Here is a 25,767-nt window from a genome sequence, read left to right on the forward strand (position 1 = left end):
ATTTCCGCTAACTTGTGACAAAAAAAAAAAATCTTCTATGAACTCACCATACTCCTAATGGAATACCTTGGGGTGTCTTCTTTCTAAAATGGGGTAATTTGTGGGATTCCTATACTGTCCTGGCATTTTAGGGGCCCTAAACTGTAAGGAGCAGTCTTGAAACGAAATTTCTCAAAATGACCTGTGAAATCCTAAAGGTACTCATTGGACTTTGGGCCCCTTACCGCAGTTAGGGTGCAAAAAAGTGCCACACATGTGGTATCGCCGTACTCAGGAGAAGTAGTATAATGTGTTTTGGGGTGTATTATTCCACATACCCATGCTGAGTGGGAGAAATATCTCTATAAATTGACAATTGTGTGTAAAAAAAAAAATAAAAAAAAAAAAATTAAAAATTTGTCATTTACGGAGATATTTCTCCCACCCAGCATGGGTATGTGTAAAAATACACCCCAAAACACATTATACTACTTCTCCTGAGTACGGCAATACCACATGTGTGGCACTTTTTTGCAGCCTAACTGCGCTAAGGGGCCCAAAGTCCAATGAGCATCTTTAGGCTTTACAGGGGTGCTTACAATTAGGCACCCCCCAAAATGCCAGGACAGTGAACACACCCCACAAATGACCCCATTTTGGAAAGTAGACACTTCAAGGTATTCAGAGAGGAGCATAGTGAGTCCGTGGCAGATTTCATTTTTTTTTTTGTCGCAAGTTAGAAGAAATGGAAACTTTTTGTAACAAAAAAAAAAAAAAAAAAAGTGTCATTTTCCGCTAACTTGTGACAAAAAATAAAATCTTCTATGAACTCGCCATGCCTCTCACTGAATACTTTGGGATGTCTTCTTTCCAAAATGGGGTCATTTGGGGGGTATTTGTACTATCCTGGAATTTTAGCCCCTCATGAAACCTGACAGGTGCGCAGAAAAGTCAGAGATGCTTGAAAATGGGAAAATTCACTTTTGGCACCATAGTTTTTAAACGCTATAACTGTTACCCAATCCAATAAATATACACTTAATGGTTTTTTTTTTATCAAAGACATGTAGCAGAATAACTTTCACGCTCAAATGTATAGGAAATTTTACTTTATTTGAAAAATGTCAGCACAGAAAGTTAAAGTCATTTTTTTGACAAAATTCATGTCTTTTTTGATGAATATAATAAAAAGTAAAACTCGCAGTGGCAATCAAATAGCACCAAAAGAAAGCTGTATTAGTGACAAGAAAAGGAGGTAAAATTCATTTAGGTGGTAGGTTGTATGACTGAGCAATAAACCGTGAAAGCTGCAGTGGTCCGAATGGAAAAAAAGGCTCTGGTCCTTAAAGGGAATGTCCAAGCAAAATAAAAAAATGAGTTTCACTTACCTGGTGCTTCTACCAGCCCCATGCAGCCATCCTGTGCCCTCATAGTCACTCACTGCTGCTCCAGTCCCCCACTGGCAGCTTGCCGACCTCGGAGGTCGGCGGGCCGCATTGCGTACATTTTTACGCATTCCCGCTAGTGCAGGAACATTAACAAATACATTTTACGCATTACTGGTTCAATGCGTAAAAATGTACGCATTGAACCAGTAATGCGTAAAATGTATGTGTTAATGTTCCTGCACTAGCGGGAATGCGTAAAAATGTACGCAATGCGTCCTGCCGACCTCCGAGGTCGGCAAGCTGCCAGTGGGGGACTGGAGCAGCAGTGAGTGACTACGAGGGCACAGGATGGCTGCATGGGGCTGGTAGAAGCCCCAGGTAAGTGAAACTCATTTTTTTATTTTGCTTGAACCTTCCCTTTTAAGGGGTTTTATGACTGCAGTCCTTAAGTGGTTAATAAATACAATCGTACAGTTTTTTTTTGTTTTTTTTTTTAATGTTTTGTTTCTTCTTCAAAATAAATTTATAAAATATGTAATCAATGTTTGCCTATAAATCCTATCTCCACTCTGGTTTACAGTCTTAAAGTAGCCATGCACCTGACTATTATAGGCAGAATCGACAGACAAATTAATCTCTTATCGAATCTGATTAGAGATAAACTTGTCTCTTGTCGATTTCTGCCCATATACTACAGGCCGATTCCCGTCCAATTTCAGCATATCTCAGATTTCAGGAAATCGGCTGAGCCCACTGTGTCCGCACCGCCGCTACTGTCAAATGTATAAATGTGCCCTCCTCCATGTGCATTTATACATTACCTGTCCTGTTGCAGCCTCAGCGCAGTGTCGCGTAACCTCCGGGCGGCTGTCCATACACGCTACTGGCGCATAGCGTCTGATGTCAGATGCTATGCGCCAGTAGCATGTACGGATAGCCACTTGGAGGTTACGGGACACCGCATTGATGCTGCAACAGGACAGGTAACGTATAAATGCACATGGAGGGCACATTTATACATTGCGGCGGGGGTTTCGTCTCGTCGCTTGTTCCGGAAATCACCGCACACACGACCAAGCAACTTGGGCCTGACATCTTGCAGCATGCGCGATAGACAAAGCGACCACTTTCTGTCTGTCGTTCCATAACGGCCGCAAACTGTGTTCAAACTATCACAGCACTTTAAAATAAGTCATCGAGGGGGGGGAGGCGGGGGGCCTCCTTAGCAGTAGCCCTGAGTCAGGCTCGGGCTGGAAATCCACAGCTCAGAGAGGTAACCCTCAAACTGGATCCATGAGAGGTGAGTAATGTGCAGGGCTGATGCAGATCTATCTAGCAGTATGATTTTTAGGGACTAAAAGCTTGTGAAAAAATTGCCTAATATCCGGGAATAATCATAAAAAACGCCAGGGAGGTTAAAGATCCGATCCGCTGTAACTGTCATTATCGCCATGCGTCACAAAGCGTAGTTCACCTAATCGCGAACACATACCCACATTGCGAGATTGTGACAAAGATCGCTCGTCGTGCAAAAAGTTATGGGGAAAAAAATCAATTTTTCTACATTGGACCACAGAGGCTCAGTAGTGGGGGGCGGGGAGCCTGCCCTATTTATGTTTGTACCTTTTGAGGCCAGGTCTCCGTCGTCTATTGCTCCCTGGTCTAGTTCTGGTGCCCATATGCCCATTGTTGGACACTAAAGTAGGTAGAGCTACTCATTTCAGAGATTTCTCAGCTGGAATTGCATCAAATGTAAGCCACATGATTCACCCAACTAGCTTTGGTTGGGAAAAAATGTATGGGCCCCTATTTTATTTATGCTTTTTTTTTTTTTTTTTTTATCATTGTACTATGCAGAGAGGCTGATCTCTAAGGTTGGTTGTCTGTTTATATCCTCTCTGTTACGGCAGTACTATCGCATTGGCAATCTCTCACTTGGTACCATCAGCTATGACTTTGATGAGAAGAGGAAAGGACTGAAAATCTGTAAACAGCATTACCGCAGAGGATCTGTCCATCCGGCAAACGACACGTTCTTCATAGACCCCACCGTGGAAACGGGTAACTGTTGCCCCATAGTCATTTAATTTACCCATTGTTAAATATTTCCTCTTCCTGATTTATATTCTTTAAAATTTTAACTGCTGGCATGGTGAAACAATGGTTCCCCTCTCTCCCCCCCCCCCCCCCCCCATATCTATTTAGTGAGCAATGACATAGGTGATCTCCCAGAATGCTCTGGGGCAGACTGTTGCGTGACGTCATATGCTAGACTCAACATCACTGGGAGGGCAGTTACATATCAATATGGCAAGGGTGCTATCCACTGCAGCATTTTGTCAGGGAATTCCTATCAATTTAGTCACTGTTAAAGGGTACCAAGATTAACCAGCTGAAATTTCCAGAGGTACTGCCTCTGCATGTGAAGCATGAGGTCATGAGTCATTATTTCAGTAATTCAACTTAAAAATATGAAACTAATCTATGAAATAGACTCATTACATGCAAAGCCAGATATTTCAAGCCTTTGTTTATGTTGAGGATGATGGCTTACAGCTTATGAAAACCCCAAAATCAAAATCTCAGCCCATTACAATATTGTGAAAAAATTCAATATTCTAGGCTCAAAGTGGCAGGCTCTAATCGGCTTATTAATCCAAAACACCTGCAAAGGGTTCCTATTACATATATTAATTTCACCTTTTAAGCTGAATTATTGAAAGAAATGAACTTTTGCACTAATTTTTCAAGTTTCACCCGTACATTACACTCCAATTGCTTTGAATATCGTGGAAAGCAGTTCCAAACTTTTTTTCTTTCTTTTTTTTTTAATAATATCTGATGCTCTATTTCACTGACTTCCTGTCTTTTAGACCTCATTAGCCCCGGTGCGCTGAGCCTGTTTAGACTAGGACAATGCTTTTGGGCATTGGTGCTTGGTTATTGGCCAATCCTGGTGTTCAGGGAGTTGAGGTTTTTGGCCAGGATGGGCAGTTTGGGTGCCAGTGTTTGGCTATTATATAACCATTTTGGCCCCCTGGTACTTAGATTCTGTGCCAGGAATGAGAACAAAATGAGAGTATTAGTTAGGACTATTGGTTTGGGTTGACGGGCTTCTTTTGTGGTTAGGCCTCCTTCACTCCGCTGTTGATAGAGATGGATCTGTCAGCAGCTCCTGTGAATCTGCCAGGGACTTGGAGGCAGCTGCAAGCACTCAGCACGGGCAGCAGAGCTGTGCCTGGCCGCCAGCATGTATGTCTAAGCAGGCGGCAGTTGTCCTCGAGACGTGTCATGCAGAGCTTACCTTCTGGGCCACACCTGCACCATGTCACACTGACGTGGGCTTAACTCATAAATGGTGCTGTCTGGCGTATTGACGACTGAGCCACTTCACATGGATATATGAAGGAGAAGGTACCAGTAGTTGTATTGCTGCCAGTGTAGTGCATACAAATTTCAGCATGAAATCTTGAAGCAGGTGTTTTTGCCGTACAGCGCCCGTGGGGCATATAACGGTAATTCAGGGGTTCTGGCTATCTAATCACTTCTACCTCTCAGAGGGGGACTAGTATTTATCGCTGCTGGGCATTCGGCTCCCCGCGGCATACTAATGTACGCTGAAATCTGTGCAGCAGCCTCGGCCTGCCAGGATCCCCCCCAGGTCTCCCCCATGTATGGTGTATCCTCTGGGCTCACCTGTCAGTGGCGGGCCGACACGTCCTGCATCTTTTCCCCTGGCCGCTGGGGGTGCCTACTCCCTGCAGTCCTGCCACATATACATGGCTATCCCATGGTACAAACTCCCTTGGAGACCTTGAAGAAAGACCTGACACACAAGAGGAGGTGCATCAGTGGACAGTGAGCCTGCAACTCATCACAGGTCTGGGGGTTACATATTTTACATGGGAGGGGGGGGGCAGCTGGGATCTATCTGGATCATCAGGAAATTGAACACCACTACCCCAATGTCCCTGACCAAGCCCTTTCGATCATGATCTTTCAAGCATCCTGTAGGTAAAGAGGAACCGTGACCAAGAATTGAACCCCATCCCAATCAGTAGCTGATACCCCCTTTCCCATGAGAAATCTATTCCTTTTCTCATATAGATCACCAGGGGGCTCTGTATGGCTGATATTGTGGTGAAACCCCTCCCACAGCATGTCAGGACCGTGGTCCTGGCAGTTTCCTGTCTGTGAACATCATTGCATTGTGGGAAATAACAGCTGTTTACAACTGGGTCCAAATGCCAAAAAAAAGCAGCAGCATCTCCTTCCACTGACATCACCTGCCAGCACTAAAAATTTTACAATGGGAAAACACTGACTAAATCATTTATACATAAGTATTGTAAAAATGAAGCATTTTTTTTTTTTTATTACATGATTTTCTCTGGAGTTCGTCTTTAAGTGGATGGATATCAATGTCGCAAATCAAGTAATGAATGGGGACCATTATGTGGGGACATTATAATAATTCCACCAAAAATTGTGACATCTACCTTTTCCATTTTCTAAAATGTTATTTCCCCTGGAGTTTGTCTTTGTAGAGTGTGTCCCCTCCCCTGAGGATCCTGACCTCCTTTTCCTGTTTCAGAGTGTATGCACATAGGACAGGAACTGCTGCCCAATGGCCCTTCCAGGGACTCTCTACTGGCAAACTCCTCCTTCTTCCACATGGAATTCTACAGGTAAGCCACCCATGCCTCTTCCACCTGAGTGGGTGATCTGGGATTTGGGCTAGGTATACATAGATTAGATGTGGTAAATGACTAATATCTAGTTACTGCCTTGCCACAGTACCCCACTGGATACTAGATGTGATCTCGGCAGAGATCCGATGTTTAGCTTTAAATGCCAGTCCTTATTATAATATTTATTGTATTTATAAGATGTCAACATATTATGTAGCGCTGTACAATAGATACATGGGGGTAACCTACAAAGAACATACAAGGAGCACACAACCGGAAACTAGGAGCAGGATTCTGCAGGGTTGAAAGTAACAATAGTTCGATGTCTTTGGTAAAATAGATCAAGTCCATTGTAATCCGTGAGAGGGGTGCATGGTCAAGCAGTAAACACTGGCTCCAAAGTTTTTGAGTTGGGACTGTTGTGTTATTAAATCCTGTTGATCTAAGGCTGTCAGAGGTGTGACCCGGTTTCAACAAATCCTTCAGGTATCCGGGACCTGTACAGATTTGAATTTTAGCCGTATGATCTTTTAATTGTTAAGCAGTTTCTGAGTACAGGCCATCTAGGCAAAGGACTTGGGCGCTCTCTGTTGCACAGGGCACCATTATGCATCCTGTTTTAACGAATTTCTCTTTCAGGCAGTGTGTCTTTTGTGGTTTTCTATTGTCCCTGTTATGATCTTGCTTTGAGCACCAGCTTAAAGGGAACCTAAACTGAGAAGGATGTGGATTTTTCCTTTTAAAATAATACCAGTTGCCTGACTCTCTTGCTGATTCCATGTCTCTAATACGTTTAGCCACAGCCCCTCAACAAGCATGAAGATCAGGTGCTCTGACTAGAGTCAGACCGGATTAGCTGCACGCTTGTTTCAGGTGTGTGATTCAGCCACTACTGCAACCGCAGAGATCAGCAGAGTAGTCGGGCAACTGGTATTGCTATCCCGCTCAGTTAAGGTTTGCTTTAATTAGAAATGGGCCCCATAAAGTCTGTTATCTTTTTATTGCAGGCTTATTCGAGTGGAGATCTCATTTCGACTGAAGGGCATCGACCTGCAGACCATCCGGGTCCGCGAGCTGCCAGACTGCTACATGTTTCACAACAAAGCAAGTACTGATCCGACATGTTGTTTTCAATATTGTACTAACATGCTTCAGCTATGCATGCAGCTGCCAATCAGTATCTTCAATCAAAAAGCAAACCTCAATCAATGCCATAGCTGTATTAACAGGTGGTTGTAATAATTTGTTGCGTCAGGAAGAAGCAAACCTGTGTTTTTATGAGGCTGGAAAATTCAACAGGACAGAGGAAATCAATAAACCTGGACTATCGCCTGTTAAAGGTCACTGAAGTTCAAGTGAGAGATCTATGGAGGCTGCCATATTTTTCGTTTTAAACAATACCTGTTGCCTGGCTGTCCTGCTGATCTTTCATGCATCAGTAGTGTCTGAATCACACACCTGAAACCAGCATGCAGCTCATTTTGTCAGACTTCAGAGCACCTGATCTGCATGCTTGTTCAGGGTCATTAGGTAGATCCAATATTGTAACAGGACGTTGAATGCTGTTATCTGCACTTTTAAAGCAGCGCAACTTAATTTTCCCGCATGCGCGCTAGTGGCAGCGTAGCGCACATACCTAAGCAATGACCGATTCTTTCATTAGCCGCGCGGTAGTGATGTATCTCTACTGCGATACTTCACTAGAGCGGCCGTTACTACAGTAATATTGTAGCGGCCGCTCTAGTGAACTACCATTGCTTAGGCACGCTATGCTGCCACTAGCCCGCATGAAGGATAATGAAGTCACTGCTGCAACAGTGTGCGTAACAGCATTTAACGCGCACTGTTACAGCATGGTAACAATAATTCATCTAACCCATGGCTTAATGTATTAGAGGCAGAGGATCAGGACAATCACGCAATTGCATTGTTTAAAAGAAAATAAATGTCATCTTCCATATACCTCTGACTTCAGGTGTCCTTTTAAAGGATACCCGAGGTGACGTGACATGATTAGAAATGCGTATGTACAGTGCCAAGGACACAAATAACTACTTTTTTTTTTCTTTCTCTGCCTGAAAGAGTTAAACATCAGGTATGTAAGTGGCAGTTCCTGTCTGAGTCAGGACTGGGTCAGACTACAGTGTGACCCTCACTGATAAGAAATTACAACTATAAAACACTTTTCGAGCAGAAAATGGCTTCTGAGAGTAGGGAAGAGATAAAAAGGGTTGATAGTTCATAGATTTTAGCTCTGGCATACTTCAATGAATGTGTCATTGAGCAACAACAATAAAACAGTGAAAACTGAAAAAGTAGATTTAAATATAAAATAAAACTGTGGAATATCTTAAGTCATTTTGAGGAGGAGGAGGAGGAGGATAGATACAATTATTTATTTCATTAGTTTATCTTCACCTCGGGCGTCCTTTAAGTGACTAAGGTTACCAACTGGGTTATATCAGAGCACAGCAGAAGTGTACCAATTGGCTTGGTCCTAAATGCTAGGCACACAGTGCCACTTCCCAACAGCTTGACGCGTCGCACCGATTATTCCCAACTTGTCCGATCGGCTCCCAGATGATATCGGGATTTTTGTGAAATACTGATTGTGAATTCTTGATTAGAGATGTAGGCGAACAGCTTGCCTGCAAACAGCAATTGGCCTGTACTACTTCCGGGTTACGCTCTGAGTAGTATGCATGCCCTGGCCCGGCACTGTGCTTCCTAGATTGCACGCCTGTGGCCGGGCACGCTTCGGACATGCACCGCTGGGCATGCGTACTACTCAGAGAGCATGACCTGGAAGTAGTACAGGCCAATAGCTGTTCGCCTAGGTCTTATTGATCAGGACTCAGGAGCAGTTTGGACTTGTACACAGGATGCAACCCACCATCACATTACCTTTCGATCAAGTGGGAAATTGCATCTTGTGTACCTAGCATGAAGGTTCAGCTATTGCAGAGAAATTTAACCACTAAGGACTGCAGTCATAAAACCCCTTAAAGACCAGGCACTTTTTCTCCATTCAGACCACTGCAGCTTTAACGGTTTATTGCTCGCTCATACAACCTACCACCTAAATGCATTTTACCTCCTTTTCTTGTCACTAATACAGCTTTCTTTTGGTGCTATTTGATTGCTGCTGTGATTTTTAGTTTTTATTATATTCATCAAAAAAGACATGAATTTTGTCAAAAAATGTTTTAACTTTGTGCGGACATTTTTCAAATAAAGTAACATTTCTATATACATTTTTGACCAAATGTATTATGCTACATGTCTTGATAAAAAAAATCCAATAAGTGTATATTGGTTTGGATTTAAGTTATAGCGTTTACAAACTATGGTGCAAAAAGTGAATTTTCCCATTTTGAAGCATCTCTGACTTTTCTGAGCACCTGTCATGTTTCATGAGGTGCTAGAATTCCAGGATAGTATAAATACCCCCAAATGACCCCATTTTGAAAAGAAGACATCCCAAAGTATTCACTAAGAGTTCATAGAAGATTTTATTTTTTGTCACAAGTTAGCGGAAAACGACACTTTGTGACAAAAAAAATAAAATTAAAAAAGTTTCCATTTCTGCTAACTTGTGACAAAAAAAAAAAGATGAAATCTGCCACAGACTCACCATGCTCCTCTCTGAATACTTTGGGGTGTCTACTTTCCAAAATGGGGTCATTTGTGGGGTGTGTTTACTGTCCTGGCTTTTTGGGGGTTGCTAAATTGTAATCACCCCTGTAAAGCCTAAAGGTGCTCATATGACTTTGGGCCCCTTAGCGCACCTAGGCTGCAAAAAAGTGTCACACGTGGTATCGCCGTACTCAGGAGAAGTAGTATAATGTGTTTTGGGGTGTATTTTTACACATACCCATGCTGGGTGGGAGAAATATCTCTGTAAATGAGATTTATTTATTTAATTATTTTAACACACAATTGTCCATTTACAGAGATTTTTCCCACCCAGCATGGGTATGTGTAAAAATACACCCCAAAACACATTATACTACTTCTCCTGAGTACGGCGATACCACATGTGTGACACTTTTTTTTTTGCAGCCTAGGTGTGCTAAGGGGCCCAGTCATATGAGTACCTTTAGGATTTCACAGGTCATTTTGAGGCATTTGGTTTCCAGACTACGCCTCACGGTTTAGGGCCCCTATAATGCCAGGGCAGTTTAGGAACCCCATAAGTGACCCCATTTTAAAAAGACACTCCAAGGTATTCCGTTAGGAGTATGGTGAGTTCTTAGAAGATTTTATTTTTTGTCACAAGTTAGCGGAAATTGATTTTTTTTTTTCACAAAGTGTCATTTTCCACTAACTTGTGATAAAAAATTAAATCTTCTATGAACTCATCATACACCTAACGGAATACCTTGGGGTGTCTTCTTTCTAAAATGGAGTCACTTGTGGGGTTCCTATACTGCCCTAACATTTTAGGGGCCCAAAACCATGAGTAGTAGTCTGGAAACCAAATGCCTCAAAATGACTGTTCAGAGGTATAAGTATCTGCACATTTTGATGACAAGTGGTCTATGAGGGGCCAAATTTTGTGGAACCGGTCATAAGCAGGGTGGCCTCTTGGGTGACAGGTTGTATTGGCACTGAAGTTCAGGAAGCGCAGTTTGTTCTCAAATCGTGACCTGGACATGGCAGCAGAGAACATGGGCATGTGATGTATTGGGTGCGTAGACCAATAAGACTGCAATACATTCTTTTTGACTAGACCCATGTTAAGGAGAAGGCCCCCAAAATGTTACGTTCGGAAACTTGGAGTGGTTTCCAACAAAAAGGCTTGGCATGGTAGCTTCTTGGATTGGCGGTTGCGTATTGTGTGGCATAACTGTTGGTCTCAGCCACAATTAAGTGGTAGAGACCAGTAGTGATTAGGGGGAAAAAAAATTCTGTCACTGCGGTGAGGTGGGTAAGGGTTTGGTCCAGTGATCAAAAGCCCGCAGGGAGCAGATTAGGGCCTGATCTGAGGGATAGGAGTGCTAGGGGGTGACAGGAGGTGATTGATGGGTGTCTCAGGGGGTGATTAGAGCGAGGAATAGATGCACGCAATGCACTGGGGAGGTGATCGGGGGGTCTGAGGGCGATCTGAGGGTGTGGGCGGGTAATTGGGTACCCGCAAGGGGCAGATTGGGGTCTGATCTGATGGGTAGCAGTGACAGGGGGTGACGGTGTGATTGATAGGTGATCAGGGTGTGATTAGAGGGGAGAATAGTTGCAAGCAATGCACTGGGGGGGGGGGGGGGGGTCATCTGAGGGTGATTGGGCAGATGAGGGTCTGATGGGTATGATGGGTAGCAGTGACAGGGGGTGATTGATGGGTAATTGATGGGTGATCAGTGGGTGATTAGAGGGGAGAACAGATGTAAATAATGCAGGGGAGGTGATCAGGGGGGGGTTTGAGGGCAATCTGAGGGTGTGGGCGGGTGTTTGGGTGCCTGCAAGGGGCAGATTAGGGCCTGATCTGATGGGTAGCAGTGACAGGGGGTGATTGATGGATGATTGACAGGTGACCAGTGGGTGATTATAGGGGAGAATAGATGTATACAGTACCACGGGGGGGGGGGGGGGTCTGGGGAGGATCTGAGGGTGTGTGTGTGTGTGGGGGGGGGGGTGATCAGGACCCCCCAGGGGGCAATTTAGGACCTGATCTGAAATGTAGTGTTGACAGATAGTGACAGGGAGTGATTGATTGGTGATTAGGGGGGTGATTGGGTGCAAACAGAGGTCTGGGAAGGTGATCTGAGGGGTGGTCTGAGGGGTGCTGTGGGCGGTCAGGGGGCAGGGGGGGCAGGATCAGTTTGTTTGCTTACTAGGGGGGCTGCAACCTGCCCTGGTGGTCCCTCGATCACTGGGACCACCAGGGCAGGAGGCAGCCTGTATAATACACTTTGCATGCGGCGATCAAGGGGTTAACCTTCCGGCGCTTCTAAACAGCCGGCGGGTTGATGTTGCGAGGGGGGGGGGGGGGGGCGGAGCCTAATGCCGGCGGATGCATGCGATCCCTGGCTAATTAGTCCCAATTGGCGTTACGCGGTCCTGGCCGCCGCCAATTGGCTGTGGGCGGTCGGCAAGTGATTGAAAAAAGTACATTTTATATGTATGCATTTTAGAGTAAATTTTTTTATTTTTATTACTTATACTGCTTATAATAAAGCATATAATAAAATTAATGTGATTCTAAATACCAAACCGGGTGCATTGCCACTGGTCCCTTGGAGTTTACTATAAAGAGAATCTACTGTACTATGCAATTACAAAGAACCAGACATCCATGGCTAATAAATACAAAGAAGCACTCTGTCTAATGTGAACCATGTATCACAATTACATTATTTTATTAAGGACTTGTCCCTTTTTAAAGGACAACTGTAGTGAGAGGTATCTGGAGGTTGCCATATGTATTTCCTTTTAAACAATACATGTTCATAAACTTAAAGGGGCACTATGGCGAAAAATTTTAAAATATGTGCAAACATAAATCAATAAGAAGTACGTTTTTCCAGAGTAAAATGAGCCATAAATGACTTTTCTCCTATGTTGCTGTTACTTACAGTAAGTAGTAGAAATCTGACAGAAGCGACAGGTTTTGGACTAGTCCATCTCCTCATGGGGGAATTCTATTGGATTCATTTATTTTCAAAAGCACTTAGTCAATGGCAGTTGCTCTGTCCAACTGCCCAAAAAACTGTGTAGTGAGCAGGGAGGCTGGCCAGCATCATTGTTTATATTCTTTTTTTTTTTTTTTTTTTTTTTTTTTAGGAAATATCTTTATAAAGAATAAAAGCCTTGCTGTTATTTGTCTGTTTGCACATATTTTAAATATTAAACTTTTTTTTGCCATAGTGCCCCTTTTAATTGATGTTCACTTATAAAAACTAAGTTCCTTATTACAGCACTGTGTGTATAGCACTAGCACCTCTTTGTATGTCTCCTGTATGTTATGTGAAAACAGTTTGGGATACAAACCTTAATAGACACCTGTGCATTATCTTACACCTGCTGCAGGTGCTTCTAGCTCCCATCTGATCCTTCGATTTGAGCGGTGTCTCGATTGCACCCTGCTGTGGGATACAGTACCTACAGCACACTCCACTAAGCACCCTCAGGAGTGTTGGGGGATAAGCAAGGACCCCCACTGCTATTAAGTGCCCATTTTGCATGGTCAGGATCCCACTGAGGGTATTTGCAACTGTGCAAACACTTTTTCTTGTTTTTATACGTGAACATAGTTTATAAACTTTTCTATCAGTACCCATAGGGTTTGTCTGTATAGACTTTGGTGTATGCTATTGTATTTCCCTGTTTTGGTGTATGCTATTGTATTTCCCTGGTACATATCTTACTCGGTTAGTGCATAAACCATACATGTTGCCTAGCAGCTCTGATGCAGCAAATCTCGTCAGATCTGACAAGAATGTCAGAAACACCTGATCTGCTGCATGCTTGTTCGGGGGCTATGGCTAAAAGTATTAGAGGCAGAGGATCAGCAGGACAGCCAGGCAACTGGTATTGCTTAAATGGAAATAAATATGGCAGCCTCCATATACCTCTCACTACAGTTGTCCTTTTAAATAAAAACAAATAAAACTGGGGGAGGGGGGGGGGGGGGGGGCAAGAGGACACAGAGTATGATGGGTATGGTCACAAGATATATTCTGTATACGAGCAGTGTAATATCAAACCAAGTAACACCTGATAAATATATAGCATACACTATCTGGCCCTCTAAGTGCTACAGAATCCGCCTGCAGGGCCGGATATATCATAAGGCACTGTAGGCGCGTGCCTACGGGCGCCTGGTGAAGGGAAGGCGGCTCATTCCCCTCCACTAGTGCCTCCCTATCTCTTTCCCTATGCAGAGTTCCGAGCAGAGTATAAATGAGGTTACATTCCACTGACGAGAGCTCCCTTCAGCACCACTAGATACTGAGTGTACCTCTGGCTACCTAATGCTAAGGGGCACCTGTAACTACCTATGACAGGCAAGGGAAGTAAGGGAGAAGTGCCAGCTGGGATAGCCAGCACACTTGCTGTGTGATTTGGTCGGGGTTTGTAGATTCATAGAGGGCAAAGTCTAGGGTGCCAGGACATCTGTGCCTATAGGCTCCTCTGGTGTAAATCTGGGCCTGGCCACCTGGACAAATACATACGAGTCCACTGATCATTGCTAATACAGCAAATAAATGGCAAATCACTTACCCAGGGATCAACCCCCTCACTCTAGTCCCACTTGCCACGCCACTCACGCGTTTCGCAGCCTGCTGCTTCCTCAGAGATGTCAGTTTCGATCAGAGATCTATTTTATGGTTGATCTGTAGAGAGAACATCAGGTGTATGGCCACCTTAATGGCCCACACCCACGATGCGATTTATTTATTACAAAAATGTTTTCCATGATATTGACCAATATTGTTTGATGCACGCCACTCACGGCGATTTTGTTTTTGAGTGCCCGCCATGTTGGATTAAATTGTGGAGCATTGTTCGATCCTCATTGTCTTTCGTGGAGTTTGCCACAGTCGTTTACACAATCATTAATTTATGACGGCCCAAAGACGCTTGCAGATTCAGCCAGATGGATCTGGGAACGATGGTTCATTGGCAGAGATCCCCAATCCATCTGGCCGTGCTCTGCCTGCGAGTACCTAGCTAAGTCACTATCTGGCAGTGCTGGGTCCTTGCAATGAGGGGCACCCAAGGCATCCCCTGGTTTTGTACGACTATAGTTATGTCTTTGTACGTTATTATGCTTTCCATAATTGGTTGTATTGACTTTCTTTTCTCCCAATATCTGTCTGCTTGCAGATGATATTTGATAATCAGGCTCATAGCGGAAAGGTGAAGATCTTCTTCGATAACGACGCCACAATTCGGGACTGCAAAGACTGGCATATCTCAGGCACTAGTAAGTCCTCTGAGGATATGGAAGGGGCAAGTGGTATTGCTTTTACAGGATACCCGAGGTGACATGTGACATGATGAAATAGATATGGGTATGTACAGTGCCTGGCACACAAAAAACTATGCTTTTTTTTTTTTTTTTTTTTTTTTTTTCCTTTCACTGCCTGAAAGAGTTAAATATCAGGTATGTAAGTGGCTGACTCAGACAGGAAGTGACTACAGTGTGACCCTCACTGATAAGAAATTCCCCTTTTTTACCTCTTTCTTGCTCTCAGAAGCCATTTTCTGCTAGGAAAGTGTTTCATAGTTGGAATTTCTTATCAGTGAGGGTCACACTGTAGTCACTTCCTGTCTGCGTCAGGACTGAGTCAGCCACTTACATACCTGATATTTAACTCTTTCAGACAAAGAAAGAAATAAAGGAACACAACATAGTTATTTGTGTGCTAGGCACTGTAACTACACTTATCTATCTGAACATGTCACATGTCACTTCGGGTATCCTTTTATAAGGAAATAAATATGGCAGCCTCCATATTTTTCTCGCTTCATTTGTCCTTTAAAGCAAATCTGAAGCAAAAATAAACTTCCAAGATAATGAATTGTATGTGTAGTACGGATAATAAATAGAACATTAGTAGCAAAGAAAAGTCCATTTTTATTTTCAGTTATACAGCTTAATTTATAACATTCCATCATAATGTTACCTAATAACCCTTCGAACTTGTCTGCAGTAAAGCCTTCTCAGGCTGTCTCGCAAGGTTTCTTGGCTGCTCTTCAGAAAACAGGACTGAGTTCAACTAAGTTGGTTGAATAGCTCAGATAAGCTCCTGTACTGGAAAACTACATGAGACTTTTTTTCAATATGCACTTACATTAGCAGACACAGGAATAGCTCCTTCCTCAGCACCAGCAGCTCCTCCCATCTCATAACAGCTCTCTGTGATGCTCCAAGTATACAGAACAGGAAAGCAGAGCCAGAAGGGGGCAGGCTTGGGCTTGAAAAGACATCAGAGAAGACTCTCAGCTATAATGATTCCTGAGCAAAGCCAGACTGAATGCTCAGTCGGGGATTTTATCAGGGCTGGTAACGGGCAGGCTGAGCAGTGAAGGATGAAACTGAGAGCAGGGTAGGTGTTTTCTTGAATGTTCCTACTGATATACAGTATATGGTAAAATAAATGAGGGTGCTTCGTCTCTGATTCACTTTAAGTGTAGACTGTTCATTGTAAAAAGCTCACAAGCCACTAAAAGTGAAGCATAAACAAACTAAACACAAATAAGTGGTCCTGTATCACAGGGTATCACACTCCAGAGAATGAACTCCTAAAGATCTGTTAAGTGCCATTGGTCTCCTACCCGACTGGTTTCGCTTACTAATGTCTTTAGGGGTAACGCAAGATTGAAATTGGGTCATTCGAAATCGGCAGGAACTCTATTTGACTGACTTTATTCATAGCTGCATACAGGGTGCATTACACTTGATTGCAAGCTGTAGTTATTAGCATATCAGTAACCATCTTGAGTTAGGACTACAGCTAAAGGTTATCAGGACTGACCTTTTAGTCCTGTGTTTTTGGTCATTGATCCACCACCCATTGTCTCTCTGTAGTGCTGTGTTTAGATACTGCCTTTCCCTCTATGGTGCTGAACTTCATGGTGGTCTGTATTGCTTCCCCTGCAGTTCAGAAGAACACTCACTACACTCTGGTGTTCGATGGCTTTGTCATCCTGACGTGTCTCATGTCTGTGATCTTGTGCTCGCGCTCCATTGTCCTGGCTATCAGGCTGCAGAGGGTGAGTATCCACGGATATGGAGTCCTGCATAGTATGCTTAAAAATAATATATATTGTGGACTGTATGAAACCAGTATCAGAATGTGACGCATTCATTGTGCATAGCTAATGATTTGCAGGATTTTGTAATGGAACTGTTGCCAGACTAAGGTTGATTTCTGCGGCAATATGATAGCAATAATAATATACACATGACTGTGCCCTGCCATTTTTAAGCTGCGTACATTTGCGTAATCCTGCATAAACTAGCTACTTAATACTGAGGGTACCTCTGGTTACCTAATGCTAAGGAGCACCTGTAGCTACTTATGGCGGCAAGGGAAGTAAGGGAGAAGGGCAGTGGTTTTACATGGGGCCCCCCAAGCACTCTATACATAACAATTGATACGGCATGCCAAAACCTGCCAATGGCAACTACAGTGTCAGAGGTGCAAGAAGAGGCTGGGAAACAGTTTGTTAGTGATTACTACTATTCACAGCATCTATAGAAATGATTATTATGAGCACAGGACCAATAGAGAGGTAATAATGTAGATGAGGGAGAGCCCTTCGGGGCCCCTCTGGCCCAAGGGCCCCGATGCGGTCGCTACCTCTGCACCCCCTATTGCTACGCCCCTGGAGAAGGGACAGCCAGCACACTTGCCGTTCGACGAGTGTTTGTAGGTTAATGGAAGGTGAAGTCTAGGGTGTGTCTATAGGCTCCTGTGATGTAAATCCTGGCCTGGTTATAGGCAAAATTTGTTGGACTATGAAAGGATATAGCCTAGGAAAGCGTTATTGCCGAGAAAAGGGATTACTATGACCTAACTACTTCTCCCTACTCACACAGAACCTTCTCCTGGTGGTGCCTAACCCTAACTCCCCCCCCCCCCCCCTTTCCGATGGTGCTTAACCACCCTGGCGTTCTGATTAAATCGCCAGGGTGGCTGCGGGAGGGTTTTTTTTAAATAAAAAAAAAACTATTTCATGCAGCCAACTGAAAGTTGGCTGCATGAAAGCCCACTAGAGGGCGCTCCGGAGGCGATCTTCCGATCGCCTCCGGCGCCCAGAATAAACAAGGAAGGCCGCAATGAGCGGCCTTCCTTGTTTTGCTTATATCGTCGCCATAGCGACGAGCGGAGTGACGTCATCGACGTCAGCCGACGTCCTGACGTCAGCCGCCTCCGATCCAGCCCTTAGCGCTGGCCGGAACTTTTTGTTCCGGCTGCGCAGGGCTCAGGCGGCTAGGGGGGCCCTCTTTCGCCGCTGCTCGCGGCGAATCGCCGCAGAGCGGCGGCGATCAGGCAGCACACGCGGCTGGCAAAGTGCCGGCTGCGTGTGCTGCACTTTGTTTGATAAAAATCGGCCCAGCAGGGCCTGAGCGGCAGCCTCCGGCGGTGATGGACGAGCTGAGCTCGTCCAGACCGCTCAGGAGGTTAACCCTAACAACCCCCCTGGTGGCGCCTGATCCTAAGAACTCCCCTGGTGGTGCCTGACCCTGAGAACTCCCCTGGCGGTGCCTAACCCTAAGATCCCCCCCCCCCCCTTGCTTGTGATGCCTAATCCTAACCCCCCACTGCACCCCCTGAATCAAAAATCTTGTCTGTAAAAGGGCACCCTTTTTGTAGCAGAATCAAAAACCTTGTAGCTGAACCAAAAATATGGGCTACAAAGGAGCGCCCTTTTGTTGAAGAATTGAAAATCTTGTAGATGAAATGAAAACCCCTTTTCACCACCTTGTAGCCGAGATTTGCAGAAATAACATTGACGTCTATGGAGGTGCCCTTTTTTAATACAGATGGCTCAGGCGCACTTTTCAACTGATTCCCTTTATAGTTGCTGGTAGAAATTTTCACAGTGTGCTCAGTAAAACAAAGTAAAGAGAATTGTCAGCAGATATTACATAAAATAATTACCTCTTGCTTCATGGTCAGAACTGCATATCCTCAAATCTAGCACTAGAGGGAGACAAAGCTCACATGTTTAACAGCTTTCATTTTATACCTTGAACAGAGATTTGTGAACTTCTTTCTGGATAAATACAATCGCCGCGTGTGTTCGGCCGACAGACTGGAATTTATTAATGGCTGGTACATCATGGTCATTATCAGCGATCTGATGACCATCATTGGATCAGTCATGAAAATGGAGATCAAAGCCAAGGTAAGCATGAAAAACGGTTAAACTCTCTCTAAAAAAAAAAAGAAAAAAGCCCCATTTCAAAAATATTCAACCACTCTAAACATTGCTTTTAATGTTACATAGTTATCTGTGTTGAATTCATATAAATGTGCCTTCATACTCCTCTTGTATTGGGCAATCAATGTTGAATATGGCAGACTGAGAACCGCTCACAGCTATATTATAAGACAAAGGTGGCAGATGCAAATCATGCCTCTAACCACTTTATCCACAAGTCAGTAGATATACGTCCTCTGTGACTTCATCTGAGCCACAAGTCAGTAGATATACGTCTTGTAGCAGAAGCAGTGCTGTGCAGGATTAGGCTTGCACCTGTGCACATTTCTGGCACTATCTGATGCAGCACTAATTGGTGAACGGGAACCTATGTTTCCTGAGCTAATGAGAATGATTTTTACCATCAAAAATACTTTTATTTTCTCAGTTCATAGTGAAAAATACGCTCTGTTTCAGAATCAAATATCTTCACCATAAATTGTGACAGGAACATAATCTAAGTTTTGTGATGAGCAGTAAGAATAGCCAAACAAAATGTGTGTTTTTTATCTACAGTAGCACTTTTTATTATTAAACTGGAATTGGTAAAACTGAGAAAAGATTTTTGTTTTCCCATTAAAATTCATAGAAAACAAAATTGTTCGAGGGGAAAAAAATGGCATACAATGAAATCTTAGTTTGTCTTGAAAAAAACAATATCTATTTCATTTCTGTGTCCTAAGTAGGGATAAAGTTATTTCTGATTAAATAAGGACATAGCTAAACTGTCAAAATTGCTCTGGCCAATACGTGGGGAAAAAAGGTCTGGATGCGAAGTGGTTAAAGTGATCCTGAGCCAAAGCTCAGGATCCCAATGCCTTGTCGCTAATCTTCTAGGGGCTGTGCTCAGTAATGGGGGACATCAGAGGAGGGAAGGAAGCCTCAATAGGATCCTGAGGCTTCCCTCTCTTTAGGCAAGTATCTAATTTTGTACCTGAACTTTAGCTCAGGTACTTTTTTTTTTTTTTTTTTTTTTTTTTTTTTTTTTATATATATATCTCAGCTTTAGTTTGATCTTCCACAGTTGTGCTCTCTAACCGACCTGTTAGAAATCCTATAGTCTCATCAATTGTTTTGGAATTTTATATATTTCCAAAACTTTTTGACTAGTAAAAGATTCACAATGCTGATGGGGGTCATTGAAAATGGACACCACAATGATGAGGTTGTGCGTTCGTTCGACTGTGAAGTTAGTGTGGCATAAATCTGGCATCTGTTTTGTCTTGGAATCGATATTACCATAGAATGCCCCAAAACGCGTACATCAAACAAGGGTGCCCAGAAAAGCCATTAGTAGAATATCGGTAAATTTTACTGATTTTTTTTTTTTTTATACTTGTAGTGCGAATGATGAAATATTGGTAAGAAATTCCGAAATTTTACTAAAGCAAAGCATAGCCCTGTTCTCACTCTGAACCCCTTACTCCAAAGCCTAACCTTAACTCCCCCCGGTTAACCTTAACCACCCCTTCCCACTGCTAACCTTAACCACCCCTCCCCACTGCTAACCTTAACCCTCCCCCGGTGCCAATCCATCAGAGAAAACCCCCCCAAATTTTAGGGTGCTGCCATGGGCGTCCATTCAAATATGGTCTCTCAAGGGAGATTTGGGTGCCCTATAAAATATTGAGCATTAAGAATACCTGCAATGTAAATTATGGCCACAAAAAGCGAGTGCCAAAACCTCCCCTGAATGCATATATTTGAATGGGCGCCTGTGGCTGCATTTAAACTTGGGCTGCTAGCAGGCGCACACATTTCCTGTTTCCCATTAAAACAGCCAAAGACTCTGCAAGCGGCACCCACAGGATGTGATGCTGACCCCTGAGGATAACAGGAAGTCGAAATTCCCTGATGGGGTCACAAATGGCAAGAAAACATTACAGAAGATTTGCTTGTTGAATTCTGTATACTGGTAGTTTACACAATCCTGATCTTTTCTTACCTATGTTTGTCCCTCTCTAGAACCTGTCCTCCTATGACGTGTGCAGCCTCCTCCTTGGATCCTCCACCCTGCTGGTTTGGGTTGGTGTTATCCGATATCTGGGATATTTCCAGACCTATAATGTGAGTTGCCTATATTGTCCTCTTTCTGACTGTTGTATAAATCCTTATTCAACCCTCACCAACTGTGATTCTTGTACATCATCTTCTCAGGTTCTTATCCTGACCATGCAAGCCTCATTACCCAAGGTTCTGCGGTTTTGCTGCTGTGCGGGAATGATCTACCTGGGATACACCTTCTGTGGATGGATTGTGCTTGGACCATACCATGAAAAGGTAAAGGGGGGGGGGATGCATTTTCAGTCTCTGAAACACCTTTTGTATTGAAGGATTTCCATTTTTGAAACTTTTTTTTTTTTGTATGAGCACTGACGGCCAATGAGATGCTGGATTGTGTAAATTCTCTATGCCAACGTATGCAGCTTTGAACATGGACCGTTCCAATCCTGCCAAGGCAGAATCTGACTGTTCGACTTTCAAACTGCATACATTTGCATATAATTTACGTAATTCTGCATCCACTTGGAATTATTTGCATCTCATTGACCATCCCTAGTATTGAGTAAGTGTGCTTGGATCATACCATAAGAAAGTAGGGACACTGTACATTTTCAATCTTATCTTTTTCCATATTGAGACATTGGGCTTGATTCACTAATACAAATAGCATGCCTTAAACAAGTTAACACGCCTTATCATAGATAAAACAGAGATAACACGCCTTATCAGAGATGTCACGCCTTATCAGAGTAGCATAGCGAGCGCTACGAACCCGCAGGCTTGTTTTCCCTCCCTCCCTTCCCCGGGCAGCCAATCACTGCGATCGGCTGTTATAGGCTTCAGTCTATCATTGCCGATCGCTTCTGTGTCCCCTAGGGGGACAGCCGTGGCACACGGCTGTCCCCAATACAGTGCTGCCTTAGATCGCGGCGCTGTACAGGTATACTAGACTGCGGTTTCGCATGCGCACTCTCCAGCTAGCCCCATAGACCATCCATGCCTATCGGCGTGGAGTAGTCCTGGGGCTACCGCCGCGTTCACGCCAATTGGCGAGGAGCGGTCGGCAAGAAGCCAAGTCGAGTGCAACTGCGCTTGCATGGTCCATCCGCACTCCCAGCACAATCATGCGCCTGGCACCAGAAGCATCCTGCATATGCACGGTTCAGTCTTAAACCGCGGCAACAGCTAGGGCGTCGAGGGACCTTGTGGGCTACTGGGGGGCTGGAGGAATCCCCAGGTAAGTTCAGATCTCCATTTTATTCCCCTGCTCCGGGTCCCGCAGAAAGCTCATTATTTCTCTAGTAAACAGGCTGTGCGCTTAAAAATGCTCCCTGTGGAGTCACAGCTGAGGGCGTGGCTGCTGCCCTTCTTTGTGCTTCTGGTAGAAGATGCGGCTGTAGTGTTGCTCTCGATGTGCCCCAGTAGGCGAGGGCAGTGCAGGGGTTAACTGGTCTCTAGTAAACGGGAAGTGATGTTGTTGCGTGCATCGCTGGCACCTAAATCCTCGCCTCGTATTCCCCACACGGCAGTAAATGGTGCTTCATCACGTATCTTTTCCATTAGAGCGCTAATGAGCGGTTTCTCTGCACTCCGAGTGTCTAAACTCCCCTAATCCAATCTCCTGACATGTAATGCTCCATACATTTCCTCTACCCCTCTAATATGGAGATTATTTACCACTTCTAGTCCTCTCCTGGGGTCCCTCCTGGGTCAGAGATGCAGCCGTGCTGAAATCCTAATGCAGTGTTCTGGGAAGCGATTGTGGGGGGACCGGGAGAGGAGACGCACAGGAAGTATGCAGGATAGGTTGCAGGAAACTCCTCATGGTATATCTTGGTGGCTTAACAGTTAGGGTGGAAGCAGGAAATTTGGGCGCATGAGGCAGGTGGACAAAAAGGGCGCCGCCATTCACTCCCATAATAAATATCGTTTAATCGGCGCCCAACAGGAAAAAGGGCGCCGGAGAAAAATGTTTTAAAAGCGGCGCCCGGAGACTTTTAATGTTTTATAACTGCTTCTCATGATTACACATTATTTAATGTTTTCTAATTTTTTACACATTATTTTTAAACGAAAAACCGCACAATATTTTTTAAAACATTATTAATGCTTATCACAGGGGGTCTCATGGCCCATACTCACGAGGGACTTTTGTCGCCTCAACACGCGGCGCGCGCGTGTTGCGGCGACAGGTCGCCCGTGAGTATGGGCCGTCGCACACGCGCGCACCCCGAACTGTCGCCCGCAGCTCATGTCGCCATGCGATTGAAACTTTCAATCGCATGGCGACAGTCGCCGCTGCCCCCCCGCCGCAACTGTCGCTAGTCCGCGTGAGTACGCGGACTAGCGACAGCAACCTCCATGTAGGTACATGGAGCTTCCGGCGGGGGGAGGAGGAACATCAGCGACAGCTTCCGCCTTGCCGCTGGTCCCTCTTCCGCGTGTGTACGCGGAGGGACCTGGCGAGAAGTTGTCGCCGGCCTGTCGCCCACACGCTCACGTGTGCTGGCGACAGGCCACATTTCTCGCCCGTGAGTATGGGCCATTAGGTTTAGGCACCACCAGGGGGGTCTTAGGTTTAGGCACCATCAGGGGAGTCTTAGGTTTAGGCACCACCAGGGGGGGGTCTTAGGTTTAGGCACCACCAGGGGGGTCTTAGGTTTAGGCACCACCAGGGGGGGGTCTTAGGTTTAGGCACCACCAGGGGGGGGTCTTAGGTTTAGGCACCACCAGGGGGGGGTCTTAGGTTTAGGCACCACCAGGGGGGTCTTAGGTTTAGGCACCACCAGGGGGGTCTTAGGTTTAGGCACCACCAGGGGAATCTAGGGGTTAGGGGTAGGTACAGGGAGGGTTCTGTGTGAAAGTAGGGTTAGGTATAGCTTTAGTAACATTCTTATTAATGTTTTATAAAACGCTATTATAAATTTCACTTTTTAAACAGGGAAGATTAACGTTTATACAATTGCCGATTTCATACACATTATTTAATGATTTATAACTTTATAAAACATTATTTTTAAACAAAATATAGTGCCATTTTTTTTTTTACGTTATTCATGCTTATCGCTTAAACCCGTGCGCCCTTTTTTCCCGGCGCCCTTTTTTAACGTACACGTTAGGGTTCAGCCACACTGTGGGCTTGATTCACTAAACCGTGATAACTGTTATCATGGTCACGCTAGCGTTTTGCGTGCATTACAACGTGCATAACTGTTTTCGCGTGCAAATTGGGAATTTTTGGCTGCAATTGCAAATTGTCTTGCAAAAATTTACACTCGTTCTAACGCTTGCAAAATGCTAGTGCGACGTGATATCCGTTATCATGGTTTAGTGAATCAAGCCCTATAAGCGCTTTTCTGAGCTTGTAATTGATTAGCGAGTAGATTTCTGAGCGCTTTTTAGTCACTCCCATTCAATTTCATTAAAATGGAGGAATTTAATGAATGTGAATGAGAGCGATTTTATTTATTTTTAAAAGCTAATCCATTACAAGAGCTCAGAAAAGCGCTTATAGTGTGGCTGAGCCCTCAGGGCCTGTTTCCACCACACGTGGATTCTGGATGCAGAAAAACTGACTCCAATGAATGCCTATGGGCCTGTTTCCACTAACTTATTCATTTGTATGGGAAATGATGCATAATGCAGAAATCTACTACGGGTGTAGTGGAAACAGGCCCTTAGCACACCTGTCTTGTGGTTGGGAGGGGGGGAGGGGGGACAAGGGAAGGGATAGGAAGGGGCCAGGGGCGTAGCAATAGGGGGTGCAGCGGTAGCGACCGCATCGGGGCCCTTGGGCCAGAGGGGCCCCGAAGAGTCCTCCCTCAACTACAGTATTAGCTCTCTATTGGTCCTGTGCTCATAATAATCACTTCTATAGATACTTTGAATAGTGGTAATCATTAACAAACTGTTTCCCATCCCTTCCTTGCACCTCTGACTCTGTAGTTGCCATTGGCAGGTTTTGGTACACCGTATCAATTGCTATGTATAGAGTGCTTGGGGGGCCCCATTGTAAAACTTGCATCGGGGCCCACAGCTCCTTAGCTACGCCACTGGAAGGGGCCCTTTCAAAATTTTGTTTGTGGGCCCCATGAATTGTAGTAAGTAGTAACGCCACTGTATGCCGCCAAAATTTGGGCTAGTCCAAAGCAATTCCTTTCAGTTTTGGCTATTCTAGTTTCAAACTGGGCGCAATTTGCAATAAAGCAAACCTGTGACGTAAAAAATAAAGGTCCACTATCGTGAAAAAATGTAAAATACTTGTAAAGACATACAAATAAAAGTGTTTTCTTTCAGAGTGAAATGAGCTATAATTTACTTTTCTCTGATGCTGCTGTCACTTACAGTGGTTGAAATGTGACTGAACTGACAGGTTTTTGGCTTGTCCATCTCTTCATGGGGGATTCCCAGTATTTCATTTATTCATTTATTCTTCACAAAAGCATTCCCTGGAAAGGAGCTATGCAAAGATTTTTACAGTGGGCAAACACTGCCTAAATAATTTATAAATGAATATTGTAAACAATAAGCAATTTTATTCATTTATTTTTTTCACTACAGTTCCTTTTTAAATTTGCTTGCAAGCAAGGTTTATTTGCATCTCCTAGATCATTTCTACTGCTATTATTATTATTATTATTGATTTTTAAAGCGCCTACATATTCTGTGGCGCTGTACAAAGTATGAACCAAACATGGGATACAAAATGACAAACAATTGTATACACCAATATACAAAATACAGAATTCGTACAAAATAAAGAATTGGTA

At 44.2% G+C, this 25,767-nt stretch overlaps 1 protein-coding gene across 5 annotated transcripts in view; it reads left to right on the forward strand.

Annotated features, from left to right (window-relative positions):
- The window catches only part of MCOLN2 (mucolipin TRP cation channel 2), a 76,978-nt gene that overhangs the window by 37,513 nt on the left and 13,698 nt on the right, over positions 1-25,767 (forward strand). For all 5 annotated transcript variants that reach the window (XM_068242446.1, XM_068242450.1, XM_068242447.1 and 2 more), the window contains exons 4-11: positions 3,278-3,428; positions 5,962-6,055; positions 7,066-7,162; positions 14,885-14,984; positions 16,665-16,777; positions 18,770-18,919; positions 20,960-21,061; positions 21,152-21,274. In XM_068242446.1, coding sequence (XP_068098547.1) covers positions 3,278-3,428; positions 5,962-6,055; positions 7,066-7,162; positions 14,885-14,984; positions 16,665-16,777; positions 18,770-18,919; positions 20,960-21,061; positions 21,152-21,274 — 930 coding nt within the window. The remainder of the gene's footprint in view (positions 1-3,277; positions 3,429-5,961; positions 6,056-7,065; positions 7,163-14,884; positions 14,985-16,664; positions 16,778-18,769; positions 18,920-20,959; positions 21,062-21,151; positions 21,275-25,767) is intronic.

Source organism: Hyperolius riggenbachi, chromosome 6 (genome assembly GCF_040937935.1).
Source record: "Hyperolius riggenbachi isolate aHypRig1 chromosome 6, aHypRig1.pri, whole genome shotgun sequence".
Classification (NCBI taxonomy): Eukaryota; Metazoa; Chordata; class Amphibia; order Anura; family Hyperoliidae; genus Hyperolius; species Hyperolius riggenbachi.